Source organism: Peromyscus eremicus, chromosome 14 (assembly GCF_949786415.1).
Source record: "Peromyscus eremicus chromosome 14, PerEre_H2_v1, whole genome shotgun sequence".
Taxonomy (NCBI): Eukaryota; Metazoa; Chordata; class Mammalia; order Rodentia; family Cricetidae; genus Peromyscus; species Peromyscus eremicus.
The window spans coordinates 69,182,859-69,204,113 of NC_081430.1; the positions used below are offsets into that span (position 1 = coordinate 69,182,859).

The 21,255-nt window shown below is 42.8% G+C and overlaps 1 protein-coding gene across 1 annotated transcript in view; it reads left to right on the top strand.

Moving 5' to 3' along the window:
- The window catches only part of Arid4a (AT-rich interaction domain 4A), a 71,925-nt gene that overhangs the window by 38,835 nt on the left and 11,835 nt on the right, over window positions 1-21,255 (top strand). Inside the window, exons 12-21 of the mRNA XM_059279864.1 lie at window positions 1,586-1,658; window positions 2,494-2,588; window positions 2,742-2,839; window positions 4,061-4,292; window positions 7,875-8,125; window positions 10,420-10,617; window positions 13,806-13,890; window positions 14,586-14,727; window positions 17,898-19,028; window positions 19,203-19,307. Of these exons, the coding sequence (XP_059135847.1) occupies window positions 1,586-1,658; window positions 2,494-2,588; window positions 2,742-2,839; window positions 4,061-4,292; window positions 7,875-8,125; window positions 10,420-10,617; window positions 13,806-13,890; window positions 14,586-14,727; window positions 17,898-19,028; window positions 19,203-19,307 (2,410 nt within the window). The remainder of the gene's footprint in view (window positions 1-1,585; window positions 1,659-2,493; window positions 2,589-2,741; window positions 2,840-4,060; window positions 4,293-7,874; window positions 8,126-10,419; window positions 10,618-13,805; window positions 13,891-14,585; window positions 14,728-17,897; window positions 19,029-19,202; window positions 19,308-21,255) is intronic.

Sequence of the window (21,255 nt, forward strand, 5' to 3'; positions counted from 1 at the left end):
TTATACTCAATCATGAAAAATTTAGCGTAGCTTGCTAGAACCTTATTTGTGCCCCATTTATAGTCAGTGGGTTGATTTTGTTTCTTTGTATTGAAGAACAACTTTTTGTTTATTTGTTCGTTTATTTGTTATCAAGGCAGGGTCTTACTATGTAGCTCTGGCTGTGGTAGCACTCACTATGTAGACCAGGTTGGCCTTGGAATCACAGAGCTCTTCCTGCCTCCTAGATTTTATTATATATTTTAATCGACTACATGTTCATTGATCCTGGCTCTAGTATTAGCTATTAAAATTCTTAAAGGCTAACACGATTTTAAAGTGCCCGCTGCTGTCTAGGCACTGAACAATCGATATTTATTGCTTGAACATTGCTTTTATCTGAACATCATTTTTAAAATGCAAATAGTCTGAATTATTCTCTTAGAACACAGTAAAGTCATCCTCTAAAGTCATGATCCTTTATATGGAAGAAACATTAGTGTTTTATTAATTTCTCCATAGTACTGCTGACTTTTCAGTGATGTCTGTAATCAGATGTGATGTATTCTTACAGTCTCAGCATGTGGGAGGTGATGTGGGAGGTTCAGGAAGAGTCGAGGTTAGCTTGCCCTGCCTGGGCCACGGTGTCAAAACAAAACCAGAAAAACTGTAAATATTTGCTGATGGGTAATCTATCAACAGATGTTTTACTTTTGGAACACTTACTTATGTGTGTGTATGTGTGTGTGTGTGTGTGTGTGTGTGTGCGCGCGCGCCCTGTGACACGTGCAATGGACTCATTCTTTCCTCCATGTGGGACACAGGGATTGAGGTCCAGTGGTCAAGCATGGTGGTAGTGCCTCTACCTCCTGAGCCTTCTTGACAGCCCAAGGATATTTTATTTAATCTATAATACTACTATAGGAAAATACTATTAGACTTATATAATTAGTAAATAGGAACACTTAAATAGATACTGTTTTATATAAAATCATTTTTGAGCTGGGGCGGTGGTGTCGCATGCCTTTAACCCAGGGGAGGCAGAGCCAGGCGGATCTCTGTGAGTTCGAGGCCAGCCTGGTCTACAGAGTGAGTTCCAGGACAGGCTCCAAAGCTACACAGGGAATCCCTGTCTTGAAAAACAAAAAGAAAAACAAACAAAAAATTTTTTGTCATTATTGTGCTTATCTCCCAATGTATTTGTATGGACCATATGATAATCATTTTTTGTTTGTTTGTTTGTTTTTTGTTTTTTTTTTCCCCAAATAACGTCAAATGAAGTAAAAATAGTCGTCTTGCTGCATTCTGGAGTATTTTCCTCTTGACTCTTATTAGTCTTTTGATGATACTCAAGGCAGGGTCAGAGTGGAAGATGGGATGAAAGGGATAGCCTGGTCTACAGTTGAAGCAGGTCTTTGTTATCAGAATGTGACTTAAGGGTAGAGAACAGACTCAGTGGTGGAGCACTTTTCCTACCATTTGGGAGGCCTAGAGTTTGAGCCCGGCAACAGCAAAAAAGCCAAAGCATTAAAATGTGACTCCCAGGGGTTCCTGGACACCAAGATAACATTGTATCTCTTTCTGTTCACTGTGCTTGCCTTTACAGCCTGAGGAAGAACTTGACCCTGAAGAGAGGGACAACTTCCTCCAACAGCTTTATAAGTTTATGGAAGACAGAGGTATGTCATTTTTATGGCTCTGTGTTTGAGGTATAGGCATTGTTTCTGCTGTCTTAGGAATGCCTTGTATCCCACTGAAAGCCCACAATCAATCAGTTATACCTGATGGTAGTTAAATGTTTGCAATAAAAACATAGGAAATCAGTATTTACATAATTAAATTTGGTCTCCCTTGTATTTATGAAAAGATTAAAATAGAAGTAGAAAGTGACCAATCATAACGTTACTCTGTGTAGTCATTTATTACAGTGGTAATGCTGTACTCAGGCAAGTAAATCCACCTGATCCTTGGTCTCCACAAGCTGAAGATAATAGACCACGGTCTCTTTCTGAGTGGGACAGGATTTCCGTAGCAATAGAAGAAATAGAACCATTATAAATCATCACACTCTGACATTTTAGTCCTAGAAAATCCGCAGGTAATTTGGCCCTAGCCATTCTGGGGCTTTGAGAAGTAATCCTGCAGAGACCCGCACACAGCTTTCCATGTGTTTAAGAGCCAGAGTGGAGCCATAACCTTCCTGCTTCCTTTGCTTCAGCTGTAGTGAACCAGCAATGGCAGCCACATGTAGCAGTCTCAGTTTTTAACTTGGTTAGCCATTCCTTGGTAGAGAGGTAACTTGATTGATAATAGAAGTGTGCGGCTTCTGAAATACAGAGAGCCCACACAAGTGTATCAAGAACACAGAGGAGATTGTCCCGTGTGATTTAAGGACCTTTAAATGTATACCTCCAATTAATGGATTTTGCCAAACTAGAAGTCACTATCTTTACTTTCAAATTAGTATTTTTTGTTTGACTAAATGCTTTATTTTTCCCTCTGACATTAAAAAAGGTACTCCAATCAACAAACCACCTGTTTTGGGCTATAAAGATCTCAATCTCTTCAAGCTCTTTAGACTGGTCTATCATCAGGGGGGATGTGACAATGTAAGTATAACATTGCTTGGGAAATATGTGTTTGTGTGATGAGGAGTTTGATCGTTTGATGTTGCATTGATGTATGCATTTTTTAAAGGACACAGAATGCTAGTGTAATGATTTTTTCCTTTGACAATTGTTAACAAAACCTTAACTTTCCAGATTGATAGTGGTGCTGTGTGGAAGCAGATTTATATGGACCTTGGCATTCCAATTTTGAACTCAGCTGCGTCCTACAATGTAAAAACTGCTTATAGAAAGTAAGTAGTCTGGCTTCATTAAGGAATAAATGTCAGCCGGGTGTGGTGGTACAGACCTTTAATCCTAACTAGCACTTGGGAGGCAGAGGCAGGTGGATCTCTGAGCTCAAGGCCAGCCTGGTCTACAGAGGGTTCCAGGACAGCCAGGGCTACACACAGAAACCCTGTCTTGAAAAAAAAAAATGAAAAATAAAACAAACATCTGCAGGGAACAGCCTCCTTTTAAGGCATTAGCACTCCAAACAAAGAACGCAAATGTTCACGTGTGGACTGGGGGACACTTGTGAGTGAAAGGTATTCTATTTCCCATGCGATGCTGATTTCCTCTTTAAAGTCAGGGATGTGGGGTGCTCATCATCTGCAGTTCCAGCTCATAGGCTATAGTTTTCGTTACATACATGTTCTAGAGCAGCAGTTCTCAATCTTCCTAATGCTGCAGCCCTTTAATACAGTTCCTCATGTGGTGGCCCCCGGCCATAAAATTATTTTTGTGGCTACTTCATATATGATTCGTAATGTAAATATCTATGTTTTCTGGTGATCTTAGGTGACCCCTGTGAAAGGGTCATTCAACCCTTAAAGGAGTCATGACCCACAGGTTGAGAACCTCTGTTCTAGAGCAGTGTTCCGAGATGGCTCTGTTAAATTGTAACAGTGTCAGGTTCTCAGGACAATGTTTTAGTTTTTGGTACCTGTGTATCAAAGGCATTCAGATGTAGCTAGAGTTTTCCTGCCTGGCCCACAGTCAGGGCAAATCTCTTTCACCTGCCAGTCCCACAGCCTCTCAGACCCGACCAAGTAAACACAGAGACTTATATTGCTTACAAACTGTATGGCCGTGGCAGGCTTCTTGCTAACTGTTCTTACAGCTTAAATTAATCCATTTCTATAAATCTATACCTTGCCATGTGGCTCGTGGCTTACCGGCATCTTCACAAGCTGTTTCTCATCGTGGTGGCTGGCAGTGTCTCTCTGACTCAGCCTTCCACTTCCCAGCTTTATTCTCCTCCTTGCCCCGCCTATACTTCCTGCCTAGCCAACGGCCAATCAGTGTTTTATTGATTAATTAGCAACACATTTGCCATACATCCCACAGCATTCAGAGATTACTAACATACAAAGAGTGCTTTTTAAAGCCTTGGGTTTTGCTCTTTGTGCACCTTATATTCATGATCAATGCAAAGACTAAGATTTCTTAAGATGAGCCTTGTGTGTGTTTAGATATCTCTACGGTTTTGAGGAGTACTGCCGTTCTGCAAATATTCAGTTCCGAACTATTCACCACCATGAACCAAAAGTAAAAGTGGAAACAAAAGACTTGGAAGACTCAATGGAAGAGGCTCTAAAAGTGGACCAGGAAATGCCTTTAATGGACGTGAAGAGTGAGCCCGAGGAGAATACCGATTCCAACAGCGACAGCGACAGAGAAGACACAGACCCGAAGTCTCCAAGAGTGAGTGTTTAGTGTCATCTGCTTCATGCATTAGTTTGAAAGTTTTACTGTGGACACGGACACACACACACATACACACACACACACATACACACACATACACACACACATACACACACACACATACACACACACATACACACACACACACACACATACACACACACATACACACACACACATACACACACACACACACACACACACACACACACACACACACACACACACGTTTGTATAGTCCTCCTAGTTTCTGTTGCAGTATTTAGTAAGGTTGTAACAAGGTTATCGTAGCGACCTTTCCCGGACAACACGTTTTACTTCCTCTACTTGGAAAGCTCCTCCTCACCAGGCATGGTGGGTGCCTCATGCCTCAGCACTCAGGATCCCGAGGCAAGGGGCTTGTCATGTGTTCGACCTGGGCTGCACAGTGTGGTCCAGGCCAGCCTGAGCCACAGCACGAAACCACCTAACCAGATGGACGAAAGCAACACACACCTACAGAATTCAGTCTGCTCGGGTCTCTGTCTTCTGGCTCAGTCCCATGTCCTCTCTCTCCTTAAGTTTCTTGCTAAAATGTCATGTCAGGGAAACCTGCACTGTCTTTATCATTGCTGCCTTCCTCCTTTCTCACTCTTGTCTGGAATGTCTGGGTTGGTTTTCTCTCTTTTCCTCCCTCTGTACCAGAGCTGCATTCCTTGAAGGCAAGGATGAGTGTTGATTTTGCTCATTAACGAGACCCCAGGCTTCTAGAAAAAGAAGCACAGCACATAGGAAGTGCTCATTAACTAGTTGAGTGAATTGCCTCTTGATAATTCCTGTGCCACAACTGTAAATCTGTGTGCACACTGTACGGCTTGATTTGTGCACATGTTGATTTTATCTTCTCTCTCTTTCACACACACACACACACACACACACACACACTCACACTCTCTCATACACACACATTCTCTCTCTCTCTCTCTCTCTCTCTCTCTCTCTCTCTCTCTCTCTCTCTCTCTCTCTCTCTCTCTGTCACACACACACACTGCCCCCTGTATTTCTCTCCATTGACTAAAGATTTATAAAGGATTACCATTCACTATTCTGATCCATGCCCAGTGGTAGCTACATAGCATGATTTATCATTTTATGGGCTGCCATATGCTCAAATTTTGGTTCCTTTTTTTGTTTTTGTTTTTTGAGACAGGCTCTCTCTGTTATGTATCTCTCACTGTCCTGGACCGTGCTGTCCTCAAACTCACAGAGATCTGCTTACTTCTGCCTCCCAAGAGCTGGGATTCAAAGCGTGCACCATCATGCCTGGTTTTCAGTTCTTAATGTATCTTATTTGTTGTTGAAGCCATATTTAATGGAAGGGAAAAGTGAAGTTACCTTGTCTTGTAGTTGTTCAGAATTTTTTTTTTTTTTTTTTTTTTTTTTGCGGAGGAGAGGCACTGTTTTTCTCTCTTTTTAAAAAGGTTTGTTCATTTTTATTTTGTGTGTATTAGTGCTTACCTACATGTATGTCTGTGTGTCACATGCATGCCTGGAGCCCTCAGAGGCCAGGAAAGGGCACCAGACCCCCTGGAACTGGAGTTACAGGTGGTTGTGAGCCACCATGCGAGAGAATCAGTGCTCTTAACCACTGAGCCATCTCTCCAGCATCCAGAAATCCTGCTTTTAAACTGACCATTCTGTCATCTAATAAGTGAAATCTTTTAGTGAATTTCATGAAATATGTAAATCTAAGTTCTTTATTTTAAAGTTTTGTTATTTATTTTAATTTTAGAGAGGGACTCATAATAGCTCAGGCTAGACTCAACTCACTGTATAGCTGTGGATAACTTTGAACTTCTGATCCTCCAGCATCCATTTTTCAAGATTACCGGGGTGAACTATACTTTACCTTATTCAACTGTTCAGTGTTTGTTTTGGGGTGTGGGAGTGTGCCCCTCTCTGCCGCGGTCCCTTGAAACTTGTCCTCTCACTACCCGGAAGTAGGCTGTGGCCAGCAACCCTAGTGACCCGCTGTCTGGCCCTTCCCCCACCCCAACACTGGGGTTATTGGTGCATGTGTGGCTTTTTTTTTTTTTTTTTTTTTTTTTTGAGGTGGGTGCAAGGGATTTGAACCCAGGTCCTCAGGCTTGCACAGTGAACACTCCTACATGCTGAGCCACCTCCCCAGCTCCTTCTTTATTTTTTTCTTTTTTTTTTTTTTTAAATCCCTCCTGTGTTCCGCTGTCATAGTAGGCTGACTTGCAGGAAAATTTAGAAGGTCTTGAAGAGGCTCATGAGTTTCATAGTCAGTTGGCATGCTGGAGGTTTGGTAGAGGCTGCAGGAGACAGGACAAGTGCCTCCTGGGACCCCGTGAATGCTCGGGGTCCTCACTCAAAGAAATCTCCCTCTTTAGTTCGTTTGTTCGTTCGTTTTTATATGTATGTATATGTTTCACTTGTGTGTGGATACCCTCAAAGTCCTGAAGATGGATCTCCTGGAGCTGGAGTTCTAAGCAGCAGTGAGCACTTGATAAGAGTGCTGGGAACCGAACTCAGGCCCTCTGGAAGAGCAGCCAGTGCTCTTAACCACTGAGCCATCTCTCCAGTCCACAATCTCACTTTTTAGACATTGGTGCCATTAGGTCCTTAAAACATAATAACACATATATATACTGATATTTGATTTTTATTGTAAGAAAATATATTGCTATTTGATTTTTATTTTAATAAGCAATGAGATTGGAGATCACAGAACTTTCAAAGAGGTCATAAGTTAGAGGGTGGGTTTATGAAGATTATCATTAGTAACTTAAACGTTTTATTTAAAAACATTTACTCTGTGTGTGCGTGTGTGTGTGTGTGTGTGTGTGTGTGTGTGTGTGTGTGTACGTACATACATATGTGAAGGTCAGAGGATAATTTGTGGGAGTTGCTCTCTCCTTGCACCATGTGAGTCCACGTAGGTCCTGAACTCATGTCATCAGGCTTGGTGGCAAGTGTGTGCCTTTATTCTCTGGCCCATCTCACCAGCACAGCAGAACTAGTAGGAAATTCTGTCCTTAGCGTGTAGCTAATTCATCTCACATTTCTTAACCATGGTTAGCAGGTATTGTAGAGTTCCCACTGAGCTGCACTCCAGGGCCTAGGAGAAAAGAGTTTCCTTATGAATATACATAATAATGTGTCCAGGGATCATGGTAGTGTTGGACATAATTAAGAGATTCATAGTGAGTCATCTTTTTTTTGTTTGTTTGTTTTTGTTTTTGTTTTTGTTTTTTTCGAGACAGGGTTTCTCTGTGTAGCTTTGTGCCTTTTCCTGGAACTCACTTGGTAGCCCAGGCTGGCCTCGAACTCACAGAGATCCGCCTGGCTCTGCCTCCCGAGTGCTGGGGTTAAAGGCGTGCGCCACCACCACCCGGCCTCTTTTACTTCCAAAGGAATAATACCTATGAGTTAATTGTTGTTCAGCTTCTGCTCCCAAGCCAGGATGCAGCAGAGTCACTGCTGTAGAGGCTTCAGAGAAAGCTGCAAAGATGTCTTTCTCTGCCTTTTCTTCCTTTGTAGTGTTAGCTCTCTAAAAGCTTTTATCCCCTCTATTAGGGGCGGAGGAAAATTGTTCGAGATGCAAATTCTATTAAAAAAGAAATAGAAGAAGAGAAAATCGAAGAAAAATTCATCAAAAACGATACAGAAAATAAGGATGTCGATGAGGACTATGAAACAGCCGAGAAAAAGGACAATGAGCTGCTGCTGGGGAGAAAAACCACACCAAAGCCCAAAGAGAGGAAACTTAAAAAGCAAGAGGATTCTGAGAAAGACTCAGAGGAAGAGGAAGAGAAAAGCCAAGAGAGGTACATTGTCTTATGTCTGTTCTCCAGAGGCACCTGTCTGGGGTCCAGCAGCACTCTGTTCCTGCTTAGAGATTCAGGTGTGAGGGAATGTCTTCTTATTGGGACTTCCGTTCCTCTTGTCTGATGAAGGTGAGACACATTGTGAAGATGATGTGTGTCGCCTTTCGGAATTGGAGAATATACTGGTCGCACCATTTTAATAGCACTTGTGCCCTAAACAGTGGCCTCAAAGAAGGCTGCGCCACCCAGTCAAAAGAAAGGTCCTGCAGTTGACAGCAGGGAAGGAAGGGAGCTGGAGAAAAATGGAGGAAGTGGACAAGAGGAAACAGCGACAGCAAAATTTCCATTTTAAAAAAGGTACAACGTGGGAAAGCTAACAGACACATGGGTGCACAGTACTAGCAGATGGTTCTGTGTGTTAGCTTTATGGAAGACATTTGTCTCTCTCAATTGTCCTAGAGTAAGTGGCATGCACCCCGATTCCAGTTTGTAAAGACATTCTTGCCCCACATCTCATAATAAGTCCACCTTTTTAACATTCATTCTGTTTGCTGTTGAGTGAAAACTGTATTTTGTTTTCCATGTATTAGACTTGCATGGATTGAAGCGACTTAAAAAGCCCAAAATTAGGCAGTTGAGCTAGATCAAAGTGATGTCTCACTGGGCCGTGTCGTGGGCCGTTTTGTCATGGGATCAAATGGATTTACTCATTTTTTAGATAGTAATAAAAAGGAAGTTTTAGAACAACAGCATAACGCACTTACTTGAAAACAGAAGCTCTTCTCCAGTTTTTTTTCAGTTATTTTATTACATAATGCTAAATCTTCTAGAAGTTTGAGATCTTAAGCCAGATGTGGGAAAAGCGGCCTGCTGTGTCCGAATGGTAGCTAACACCGTTTTCGAATAAACCATTGAGAGAATGAGTGTCAGGGAAAGTAGTAAGTGGTGACCAGGAGAGGGACTTGATGCTTGGTAAATAGACACATGAGCTAATGCGGTTGTCTGTGAAGTAGTTTAGTTCTACAAAGTTGTAAATAAAGTAGAATTAGGATTTAAAAAGTAGCAGAAAATAATTGGGAGCTGAGAATAATGAGTACAGCATTTAAATATTTAAAACACTAAACAAAGGTGAGCTACTTAAAAAGTAGGGTCTAATTATAATAATGAGTCTATATAAATAAATATATGGCTAAAATACTTGATACATAAATGGAGCAAATATTTTAGAACACAGAATTCAATCTTCAATGTGAAGGATAATATTCTATTTTATTAAATAAAAGTTGAGTGTACAGATAACAAACGGGGCATATTCTTAGTCTGTATCAGGAATCCTGGAGATGTCTATATGTGTTTTGGAATGATTTCTTCAGGATATTCATGAGAAATGTTCCTGGAGAGCAGATATCCCCGATGCAAACGAGTTATCAAGGCTTCAGTCGTGTGCTGAGGGGCCACTGCAGTGACGCCCTGTACACGAGACCTTAAGACTGCTCCTGGAGCTTTTGACATTCTTAGAACACCTCATGCATGTCTTCTGAATCCTTGCCAGGTTAATAGGCAATACACTTTATGGTTACAGTTTCCAAATACTGTCGGACTTCTCATATGAATTCCCTCTGTGTAGTTATTAAAACAAAGAAAAGCTGCTGGTGAAGGAGTTAGAAATGGAACTGGAAACCAACAAAACCTAGAAAGCTTTGTTCCTCCATCACTTTCCTATAATTTCAACAAGGAGCCTCATGTCAAACCTGGACCAGTTTAAGAGGCAGGGTTGCTAAGGGAGGCAGCCCTTGTGCGTTATTTTACACACCAAACAGTGGGTCTTGCTAAGAACCACTCTGAAGTGAGGACACAGTACTGCTAAAGGAGATTTAGGACAGTTAGTTGCAAGAAGTTACAAAATAGCTTTAGAACATTCTCACAAGTAAGGTGGCACTTGAGTATGAATCCCAAAGGCCATTCCAGGGCATATGGTTTTAATTTGTTTGTTTGTTTGTTTAAAGTGATTTATTGACTGCATCATCATTAATTGTGATTATTGATTGGCCTTTAAGAAGTATGGGTTTACCTTTGTACAGTGCACCTCTACATAATAAATTCCTTAGTAAGTAGTCCATGAAATCTTCTCCTTCTCCTCCTCCTTCTCCTCCTCCTTCTCCTCCTCCTCCTCCACTGACATGTTCCTAAGGGAACGTAGGTTGTACAGCCCCTCCATGCTGGATTCTCTTTCACTTGTGTTTGGTTCTCCCCGAAGTGCTTAGTAGCATTATCAATGTTGTAATTCGCTGCAGGGAAGAAACCGAAAGCAAATGTGACTCGGAAGAGGATGAAGAGGGAGACGACACAGAACCCTGCCTGACCGGAACCAAAGTCAAAGTGAAGTATGGCCGAGGAAAGACTCAGAAAATTTATGAAGCCAGCATCAAAGGCACCGAGATCGATGACGGGGAGGTTTTATACTTGGTGCATTATTATGGATGGAATGTCAGGTGAGCAATGAAGCATGTTCTTTTAAGTGTTTAAAAAGGAGCAGTGTTGTAGGAAACTCTGGAGTGTGTTTGTAAGGCACACTTTGGTTCCACATTGTTGAGGATTTTGATTTTTGCACTGTTTTATAAACTGTCAGTGCCTTCCACCAGAGACCAGCAGAACATTCTGCCATTGGGACAACTGAGTTTATTCCTTTTGTTATATAGGGTGGCAGAACACTTGAGGGGAAGCCATGGGGCATCACTGTCCCAGGGTAATGGCTAAGTCTGTGACAGCTTGGGGCCCCCCTCAGGAGCTGGCGGTAGTCCAGAATCTGGGGTGAGGCCCACACCTCGTGGCCATGCACATCTTTGTTTCCTTTGTGAGAAGTCAAGCAGTGTCAGGCACTGTGAGAATTTTGAGTTGGCTAAGTAATTAAATCTGTACTGGGTAGGACTTAGATTTGAGCGTTTGTTGTGTGATCGGTTTAAGAAAATCTTTGTGTGTGCACACAGTCAGGAAGCTGATGTAGGTCTGTGATTGGTTCTCTTAGTAAATCTTACCTAGAAAGAGGGAGGGCTAGATCCAAGTTAATCCTGTGATTGGTACAGAAGCGGAAGTGACTCATTAGTTAGGGAGAGGGGATATTTTGTCATTTTTGTGGCTTGGACAATGTTCCCTGTTTTTTCTGTGTTCAGACACGAGTAGGGAGTTGTCTGATTTGTTTTGATCGTCCATGGGCGTGGAGCCGACTTGTCTGGTGTGATGGTCTGTGAAATTGGTCCCGTTCAAGGGAAGACAGCTCAGTCTGGCCTCGAGAGTCAGAGCAGCTAAAGCAGCCCTGAGGCCCAGCTATTCCAAGTTCTGCTTTTCTCTTAAGCCTTTGGAAAGTGTGTGTCTGTGTGGATGCAGACTGCTCTGGGTTGACACATTGCCACACACCTTTGCTACACACTGGGTGTGTGCTCTGTTCTGACTCAGTTCCCTCCTCTCCAGATTGGGGAATTCAGGGTTCTTACTGTATAAATAAGTTGTAGAATTATAATACCCATGTTAACTAGCACATAAAGTGCATAGAACGGTGCCTAGCACATAGTGAGTGCTCCGTGTCAGCTGTGAGCACAACCTTACAGGGTCTTAATAACGAGGCAGAGTCTCTGTGTCTTATAAATTCGGAGAGGGACGACTTCCCAACTCGGGCAGCGGCAGCAGCATGTTTGATCACATTTCTCCTCAGATTCAAGTTTGTTCACAGCCGTCCACCCTGTGTGCAGCCCTGTTGTGCTAGACTATCTCTTTCCTGTCACCCTTCTCGTTTTCTTAAGGCTTTCCTTTCTGACTCTAACCAGTAGTCTTTTGTCATGTGCTCAGGTTCTGTCATTGTCCTCATTAGTCACCCACTGATGACTCATGCGTCTTTGGCTGTCCATAAATCTTCCTGAGAGCTAGTATAATTCTGGCTTTCAAAGAATCCTTATAGTTTCTCGATAATTTAGTCATGTTTCTAACATGGGAGAATCTGCAAGTGTGAGAGGAGCCTAATGTAGCTGCTAGAAGTACCTACCCGACACACCGCTCCGACCAGGCCAGGGTGGGCCACACCGAGTTCCTCCAGACAGCACAGAGCCTGGGCTTTGTTTGGTCCGATGTGTTCTGGGAAACTTATGAGCAAGATATTTTCTTCTTTTTAGCCCTAGGTTGGGTATATATCTTTTTCACTGTATTTACTAGGCTGTGCTCAATTATACAGTATCTCTGTTTTTATATCAGACCTAGAAGCAAGGCCTTGTTCCATCTATTCTCTGAATGTTTTATAATGCCTGGTATTTTAGTAGGACCCCAGGAAATGACCAAATTCAGAAATATTTATAGGCAGGGCAGTGGTGGCACACACATTTACTCCCAGCACTCAGAAGGCAGAGTCAGGCAGATCTCTATGAGTTCGAAGCCAGCCTGGACTACAGAGTGAGTTCCAGGACAGCCAGGACTACATAGAGAAACCCTTTCTTGAAAAACCAATTAAAAAAAAAAGTTTATAAATAAGATTTTAATAGCCATCTCTGTTCCAAAAGTTTTAGATGTCTGGTAATCTACTAGGAAATGGTTTTTCGGCTATAGTATAGGCATCATGGTACCAGGGCAGCTAAAACCTGTACATACTTGGGCCATGTGCTTTGCATGTCTCCATGGCAACTAGTTTACAATGTTACTGAATACTATAAATAACTGCATTTGTGTAATGCAAGAAGTGTTTTTAGTTCTGAATAATTTAATCTATTTATCTCTTCCTAGTAATGGGAAAGATTATGTTGAAATTCAAGTGTTGACAGTGTTTTGAAGAAGGGTCAAGGGATATGAGTCTTCATCTTGGGCTAAAGAAAACAAATGTAGATAAAGGAAATTAAATTAAATACACATATCTCTAACTTCAGTCTTAATAGTGACGTATTTCATAATAAAGTTTTATTAGGAATAACAGATACTTGGCCTCTGGGGAGGACAAGAAAGGGACTTGATAAACGATTGGGAGCTGATTGTGTGCAGATTGACATCTTTATATTATCCACAGAATGAATTCTAGTACAAAAAGCTGCTGATAAGTTCAAGTTGTGAGAGTTTTGGGAAACAAAGCAGTTCGGATAGTTTAGAATCAAGAGTTTGCTAACCCAGACCTCTGAATCTCTTAATTCTGAGAATCTCTCTCTCTCTCTCTCTCTCTCTCTCTCTCTCTCTCTCTTTAATTTTTTTTTTAAATTTATTTATTATGTACACAATGTTCTGCCTACATGCCAGAAGAGGGCACCAGATCAAATTATAGATGGTTGTGAGCCTCCATGTGGTGGCTGGGAATTGAACTCAGGACCTCTGCAAGAGCAGCCAGTGCTCTTAACGTCTGAGCCATCTCTCCAGCCCCTTCTCTCTTTAATTTTTCAAGACAGGGGTTCTCTGTGTAATGTCCTGGAACTCCCTTTGTAGACCAGGCTGCTCTCGAACTCACAGAGACCTACTTGCCTCTGCCTCCCAAGTGCTGGGATCCCAGGCATGTGCCACCACCGGGTTTGGTTTTTTTCTCTTTAATTATGGCTCTTTCACTAGTGGCTAGGGTGTGTGTGTGTGTGTGTGTGTGTGTGTGTGTGTGTGTGTGTGTGTGTGTGTGAATATATTTCAAATAGGATATCATTGTGAAAGCTAAACCTTTTTCTTTAAGATATGATGAATGGGTAAAGGCTGACAGGATAATCTGGCCCTTGGACAAAGGTGGACCAAAGAAAAAACAGAAGAAGAAAGTTAAGGTATGTTCATACATTCATATCACTTACGATAGAGGGATTATTGAAGGTGTATCTTTTCTGTAAGATACTGTTGTAGAGTAGTTTTACATTCATAGCAAGAATGAGAAGGTACAGGATTTCCAGTGTGCTCTTTGCCCTAGGTAGGTATGGTCTTCCGCACTGTCGGCCCCTACCCTCACCAGAGGAGACCATTTGTTCTAGTTGGTAAAGGCCACAGTTTACATTGGGGTGGTGTGTACAGCCGAGGTGTCAGACAGCTCTGGGTCTTTGTGCCTTCAGAAGGTTTGGACAGATGTGCAGTGCTGTTCTCATCATTAGAGCTACACAGAGGACCCCATTACTCTGGAAATCCACTGTTCTCCTCTTACCTCCACCATGTCAAAGCGGTCTGCTGGCCCACGGTACACTTGCCCACACCTTCCAGCCACAGTTCCTGCTGTGGAGATCTGCCTAGTGTTCTGACTGTTTCTGATGCCTTTCATTCCCTCAGCAGGAAATGAGGAACCAGGGGGAGTGGTTGTACTCATGTGAATCGGATAGAAAACTGTTCTGGATTTCTCTATAAGCACATAGTAGGAGTTGACATTTAAAGTAACTGACCTTTTATTTTGGAGTTAATAGTTTTTCTTGGAGAATTAGAATGTTCATTTTTGAAGGTCTTGGCCCTTCTCATGCATTTTGTTGTTGTTGCCCAGAATAAAGAAGACAGTGAAAAGGACGAAAAGAGGGATGAAGAGAGACAGAAGTCAAAACGGGGAAGACCTCCTTTAAAATCTACCTTTTCGCCAAACATGCCGTACAGTTTATCTAAGACGTCCAACAGTGAAGGAAAATCAGGTACCAGAAATGCCCGTGGCAGCTCCCCCCTGCCTGGTGAGACTGAGGGGCTGGAGTTCTGAAGACTTAACTTTGAAAACACTATATATTCATCTGCGTCACTTAACAGTGGGGACTCATTGTAAGAGGGTCTCATCGTTGTACAAATGTCAGAAAGGATGCTTACCAAACTAAGGGCAGTCCCGAGGTCATGGAACCACAATTATACACAGCCAGATTGACCAAAACATAGCTATGTTGCCCATGATAAATAAAACGGCCACTTGGTGAGAATCATAGCAGGTTATCTTGATTTTAACCTAACATGATTAAAACTACACAATTTAATTGACAGCTAATACTTATTTTGTTGTATATTTTAATTTAAACTCTACTGATATTAACCATGGATACCAGTCTGTCATAAGGATTTTAGACACAACTAGTTTAATCGTAGGGAAGTTAAACCATCCTTGAGTCCTCGTGTGTGCTGTGCTCAGCATCAAACCATGATGCACCCGTGTCTCCTGTAGTTTGTGACCTGCAGCCTGTTAGCAGAGCGGAGACCTGAGAGCAGAAACTAAGTCTGTAGGAGTACTTGTGATGAGCATAGGTGAGCACATTTTACTGTGCCCTTCACTTTTCTGTCCTTATTTATTTTATCTATGCAATTTAAGAGATTTGAAATGGTGATATTCTGAAATTACCCTCCTCGGAGAGAAATACTCTCCTGAAGGTCAGGTTCACCATTAGCTGCCATGTGCTGGCCCTGAAAGCGTGTCTTTTCTCTTCCCTGCCCCCTGCTGGCTGGTTAGCATGATTCACAAAGGCAAGGTTTCTGGGCCCTGTGAGCTTGCATTCCTCAGGAGGCATTTCCTGGTGCAGTGTACGTACGGCCTACACAACCGGCCTACACAACCAATGTCATTGACACTGAACTGCAGAACTGAAGAGTGTTTGGACACGAGAAAATGGAATGCTACGTTTTACTTTTACTAAAACCACAAAAAATTTATACACCTGTTTTCATAATCAGGGGCGTGGAGAGATGGCTCAGTAGTTAAGAGCACTTGCTGCTATTACAGAAGACTGGGGTTCAGTTCTCAACACCCACGTACTGTTCGTAAAGCCTGTAACTCCTGCTCCCGGGTATCCAACACCCTCTTTTGGCCTCCACAGGTACCAGGCATGAACATAGTACATACATGCAAACATTCCTATTCATAAAATAAAAGTGAATCCTAAAAAAGAAAAACCAACAAGCAGAAAACATAAAACTTTGTCAAGTATAGTGGCACACACCTTTAATCCTGGTACTTGGGAGGCAGACACAGGTAGTTCTCTGTGAGTTCGAGAGCGGCCTGGTCTCTCTATATTGAGGCAGGCCAGGGCTACACACTAAGAACCTTGTCTTTTAAAAAGATGAACACATTCAGGGTTTCCCTTTTTAAAATTCTTTTGGGAGGGTGTAAGTGTTGTAAGTTCATAAATTTTTACATTATATAATTTTATACAATTCTAGAATGCTGCCTTATTATTTGAAAATTTTTCTGATATAAAATGAGTAATTTTGCCTTGCAAGCAGGTGGCTTGCCTGTACTTTCTTGTGTGTTAATAAGAACATTTGAAGTTTGGGGAATTCACATTGCTCGTTTTAAACATCTCTTCTTTCCAGAATAATTTTAGGTGGAATGTCGTATTTCCTTCTTAGGGTACAAAGTGGTAAGCTTTTGTATTACGTCAGGTCAACTCATTTAACATACTAGCTTGTATCTTTTTATTGTTTTGTTTTGCTTTTTTTTTTTTTTTTTTTTTTTTTTTGTCTTTTGTTTGTTTTTTTGACAGGGTTTCTCTGGGTAGCCCTGGCTGTCCTGGATCTCACTTTGTAGACCAGGCTGGCCTAGAACTCACAGAGATCCACCTGCCTCTGCCTCCCGAGTGCTGGGATTAAAGGCGTGCGCCACCACTGTCCAGCATAGCATTGTCGTAATATAGTTCATTCTCTCTCTCTCTCTCTCTCTCTCTCTCTCTTTCTCTCTCTCTTTCTCTCTCTCTTTCTTTTTTGTTGTTTTGAGACAGGGTTTCTCTGTGTAGTTTTGGTTGTCCTGGAACTCGCTCTGTAGCCCAGGCTGGCCTCAGGGATTTGCCTGTCTGTGCGTCCAGTGCTGGGATTAAAGGTGTGTGCCACCACACTCAGCTCTTTGTTTTTTCAAATGGTGCTGTACCTAAGTGTGATGGCTACTGAAGACCTCTTCATACAGAACTGACTTGGTAGCGTGCTGTGCATTGTGTTTCTACAGTGTGTTTTTATTGTTTGTATGTGCACACATGCACACATGTTTGTGGAGGGAGCACACGCACATGTGTTCACATTCCAGGGGACAATCTTGAGCAGCTTCCTTAGGAGCTGTTAACTTCGTTACCGTGTTAGCACATGTGTGTGTTGATTTGGGGGAGACAGGCACATTTGGAGGTTAGAACTGGTCCTCTCCTGCCACCGTGTGGTCCTCAGGATTGAACTCAGATCATCGGTCTTGGTGGCAGGCACTTTTATCCTCAGAGCCTTCCTTCTAGCCCTGACTTGGTTTTTTTGAGACATGGTCTCTCATTGCTCTGGGGCTCAGTGATTGAGCTGTGTTGTCTGGCCGTTGGGAGAGCCCTGTCTCTGCCTCCCAGACCTGGAATTACACGGGAGAGCCAGGCTCAGCTTTTTTGTGTGGATTCTGGGGCTTGAACTGAGGTCATGCTCACACAGCACATTTTACCAGCTGAGCTGGCTTCCTTGTCCTTTCTTCCCTTTTTTTGTTTGTTGGTTTTTTGGGAGGAGTTTTTGTTTGTTTTGTTCTGTTTTTTGTTTGTTTGTTTTTGAGACAGGGTTTTTCCGTGTATCTCTGGTTGTCCCGGAACTTGTTCTGTAGACCAGGCTGGCCCTTAACTCAGAGATCTGCCTGCCTCTGCCTCTTGAGCACTGGGATTAAATGCCTACACCACCATGCCCTCTGTCATCACGTTTTCATTTAGTCTTTCTCCTTACATTTCAGCACACACAAATGCTATGATTTATTTTATATACGAAATTTCTATATAGAGATTCAGAAGTCTATAAAGGATCTTGTTCATACTTAGTAAGATTTTAATTATTATATTGGTGTTTAATTTAACTATCTGTACAATGTACTGTCTCCTTACAGACTCCTGTTCATCTGATAGTGAAGCAGAAGACCCTTTGGAGAAGAGCTTGGTAAATGAAGAGCTTTCTCCTGATATCAAAGAAGAATTAGAAAAAAGTGAAAATGTAAACGATGATAAACTAGATGAGGAAAACCCAAAGATTGTACATCTATTAAAAGAAAATGACAGGACTCAGATGCAGCCCTTGGAACCCCTGAAGGTAGAGGTCACGGACAGCGATCACATAGTACATGTTTTTGGAAACAAAGCGGAACAAGCGGAAGAAGTTAAGAAACAGGTGGAAAAGTCCCCTAAAGGGAAGGGAAGGCGAAGTAAGACGAAAGACCTTTCTTTAGAAATGATAAAGATGTCATCCTTCAGCCAGGAAGAAGCAGGCGGAGAAGCTCATGCGGACACTCACAGCCTGGAGTTTTCTTCACTAGAATGTAAAAACTTTTCTTCTACTGAAGATGAGGTGGACCAATATGAGAAAGAGAAAAAGTTGAAACGGAAAATACTGGGACACTCATCACCAGAGAAAAAACTAAGGCTTGAGAATGGGACCGAAGCGACAGCTGGCGGCTCCCAAGAGAGGACCAGCGATGGCGTGGGAGCGGAGGGCAGGAAGGGCTCACGTTTGGAGCAGCACTTTGAGACAGAAAATGAAGGAATGCCATCCCTGACAGCGGAGCCGAACCAGGGCATCCAAGAAGTGACCAGTGAGAAACTGGACAGTCCAGCTGAAGAACCTGTCCCCACGCCACTCAAGGAGGAGGAGGACGGCATGCCTCTGATCGGGCCCGAAACCTTGGTTTGCCATGAGGTAGACTTGGATGATTTGGATGAGAAGGATAAGCCCAGTATTGAGGATGTGCTAGTTGAAAGCTCTGAGTCTAACTGCCTGGTTTCCGTGCCGCCTGCCCCACCTCCTCTAGCACAGCCTAACTTTTCAGTAGCCTCCCCACTTACTCTCAGTCAAGACGAGTCCCGAAGTGTAAAGAGCGAGAGCGATGTAACAATTGAAGTTGATAGTATTGCCGAAGAGTCGCAAGAAGGCCTCTGTGAGAGGGGACCAGCCAACGGGTGTGAAGCCAGCGCTCCCGCTGGTACCTGTAGTGTAATTGTACCAGAGAGAGAGAGCAGAGAGAAGGGTAAGGCTTCCCGGGGGACTGCTTCCGTGTTAAATCAACAACTCAGGTTTTAGATACGACAGACGTGTACTGTTGTCTTTTTTAAAAATAGAGAAATGATGTGGACAGGTGCGTACACGGACCTGTTTCTAGCTTTTGGGTTGTTTTCAAGGTTTTTCTTTTCCTTTATTTCAGGTCAGAAGAGGCCAAGCGATGGAAGTAGTGGGTTGATGGCGAAAAAGCAGAAGCGAACCCCCAAGCGGCCCAGTGCGGCAGCCAAGAGTGAGAAGAACGGAACAGGTCGGTGTGTCCCAGGGCTGGGGTGGTACCGCGGCAGAGGCGTGGCTTCATTGCCTGAGGCAGTCCTAGGATGAGGAGAGTTTATTATGTTCCGAAAGTAATTTTTCCATTTTTCTGGGGTGTGTGTGTATGCGCGCATGTGTGCATGCATACGAGCGCATAGACATGCCCCCAAGTGCAGTGGAGGTCAGAGCACAGCTTTGTGCAGTCAGTCCTCTCCTTCCATCTTTATGTGAGTGCCAGGGATCATACTCTGATCGTCACGCTGGCATGGCAGGAATTCTTCCTCACTGAGTCGTCTCACCAGCCGTCCATTGTAATCTGAAAATATCTAGTAGTTTTACGTAGAACCGGCATAGCTAAAATTATTTCATGGAAAGTAATTGACTATTAGAAAGATATTTCAGGATCTTGAAGAAAAGAAAAATAACCATTTGTTGTGGTGGTGTGCAAAACTTGCATTTCTACTGATAATGTTTTCCGTCAGCCAGAAAAGCTGATTTATGAATAGTATAGAAATATTTATTTTATGTATATGAATGTTTTACTACATGTGTGTTCATGCACCATGCACCTGCTCGGTGCCCACGGAGTTAAGAAGAGGCACCAGATCCTCTGGAACTGGAGTTACAGACAGGTATGAGCCACCGTGTGGGTGCTGGGAACTGAACCTAGTCCTCTGCAAGAGTAGTAAGTACTCTTAACCATTGAGCCATCTCTTCCTCCTGAATAGTTAATTCTTATCAAAAGAAATGAAAATAATATATCAGTATGAATGGATTAGATTACATGGAAAGCAAACTCGGTATGAGTAAAATTAAATAGTCAAAATAAGTATGATTGATTTTGACAAGTTTGCTGCTAGACACCGTCTTAGGTAAAACAGCTCCTATCCTAACAAAAGGACAGTGAGATCGTACAGGAACAGACACCTCCAAGGATGTGAAACTGTGTTTCAGGTTTTTAGTAGTCAGAAGTGGCTTGCAGCTGCCTGCTTCAGGACTAAGGAAAAGAGTGATGGAGAGAAGACTAGATTAGAAATGACAAAGGGAATATGCATAATTTTATAGTTTATAAATCCAGAAGATACTACCTTAGTGTAATCAAGGTGAACACCCAGCTGGGCACAGTAGCATATGCTTTAATGCCAGCATTTGGAAGGTTAGAGCAGGAAAATTGTAAGCTTAAGGCCAGCCTTGGCTACATAACAATGGAACAAACTAAAATCACATACAACTGGACAGAATGCAGTAAGAAAAGAGTAACAACAACATCTGAGATAGTCCCATCCAAGATGCATAATGTAAATCTAATCAGTACTTCAGGACCACAACAAACTCAGCCTGGAGGATATGCTGCACAGTAACAGGCTTCTACTAGTCAGGCCTGGAGGATATCCTGCACAGTAACAGGCTTCTACTAGTCAGGCCTGGAGGATATCCTGCACAGTAACAGGCTTCTACTAGTCAGGCCTGGAGGATATCCTGCACAGTAACAGGCTTCTACTAGTCAGGCCTGGAGGATATGCTGCACAGTAACAGGCTTCTACTAGTCAGGCCTGGAGGATATCCTGCACAGTAACAGGCTTCTACTAGTCAGGCCTGGAGGATATCCTGCACAGTAACAGGCTTCTACTAGTCAGGCCTGGAGGATATCCTGCACAGTAACAGGCTTCTACTAGTCAGGCCTGGAGGATATGCTGCACAGTAACAGGCTTCTACTAGTCAGGCCTGGAGGATATCCTGCACAGTAACAGGCTTCTACTAGTCAGGCCTGGAGGATATCCTGCACAGTAACAGGCTTCTACTAGTCAGGCCTGGAGGATATCCTGCACAGTAACAGGCTTCTACTAGTCAGGCCTGGAGGATATCCTGCACAGTAACAGGCTTCTACTAGTCAGGCCTGGAGGATATCCTGCACAGTAACAGGCTTCTACTAGTCAGGCCTG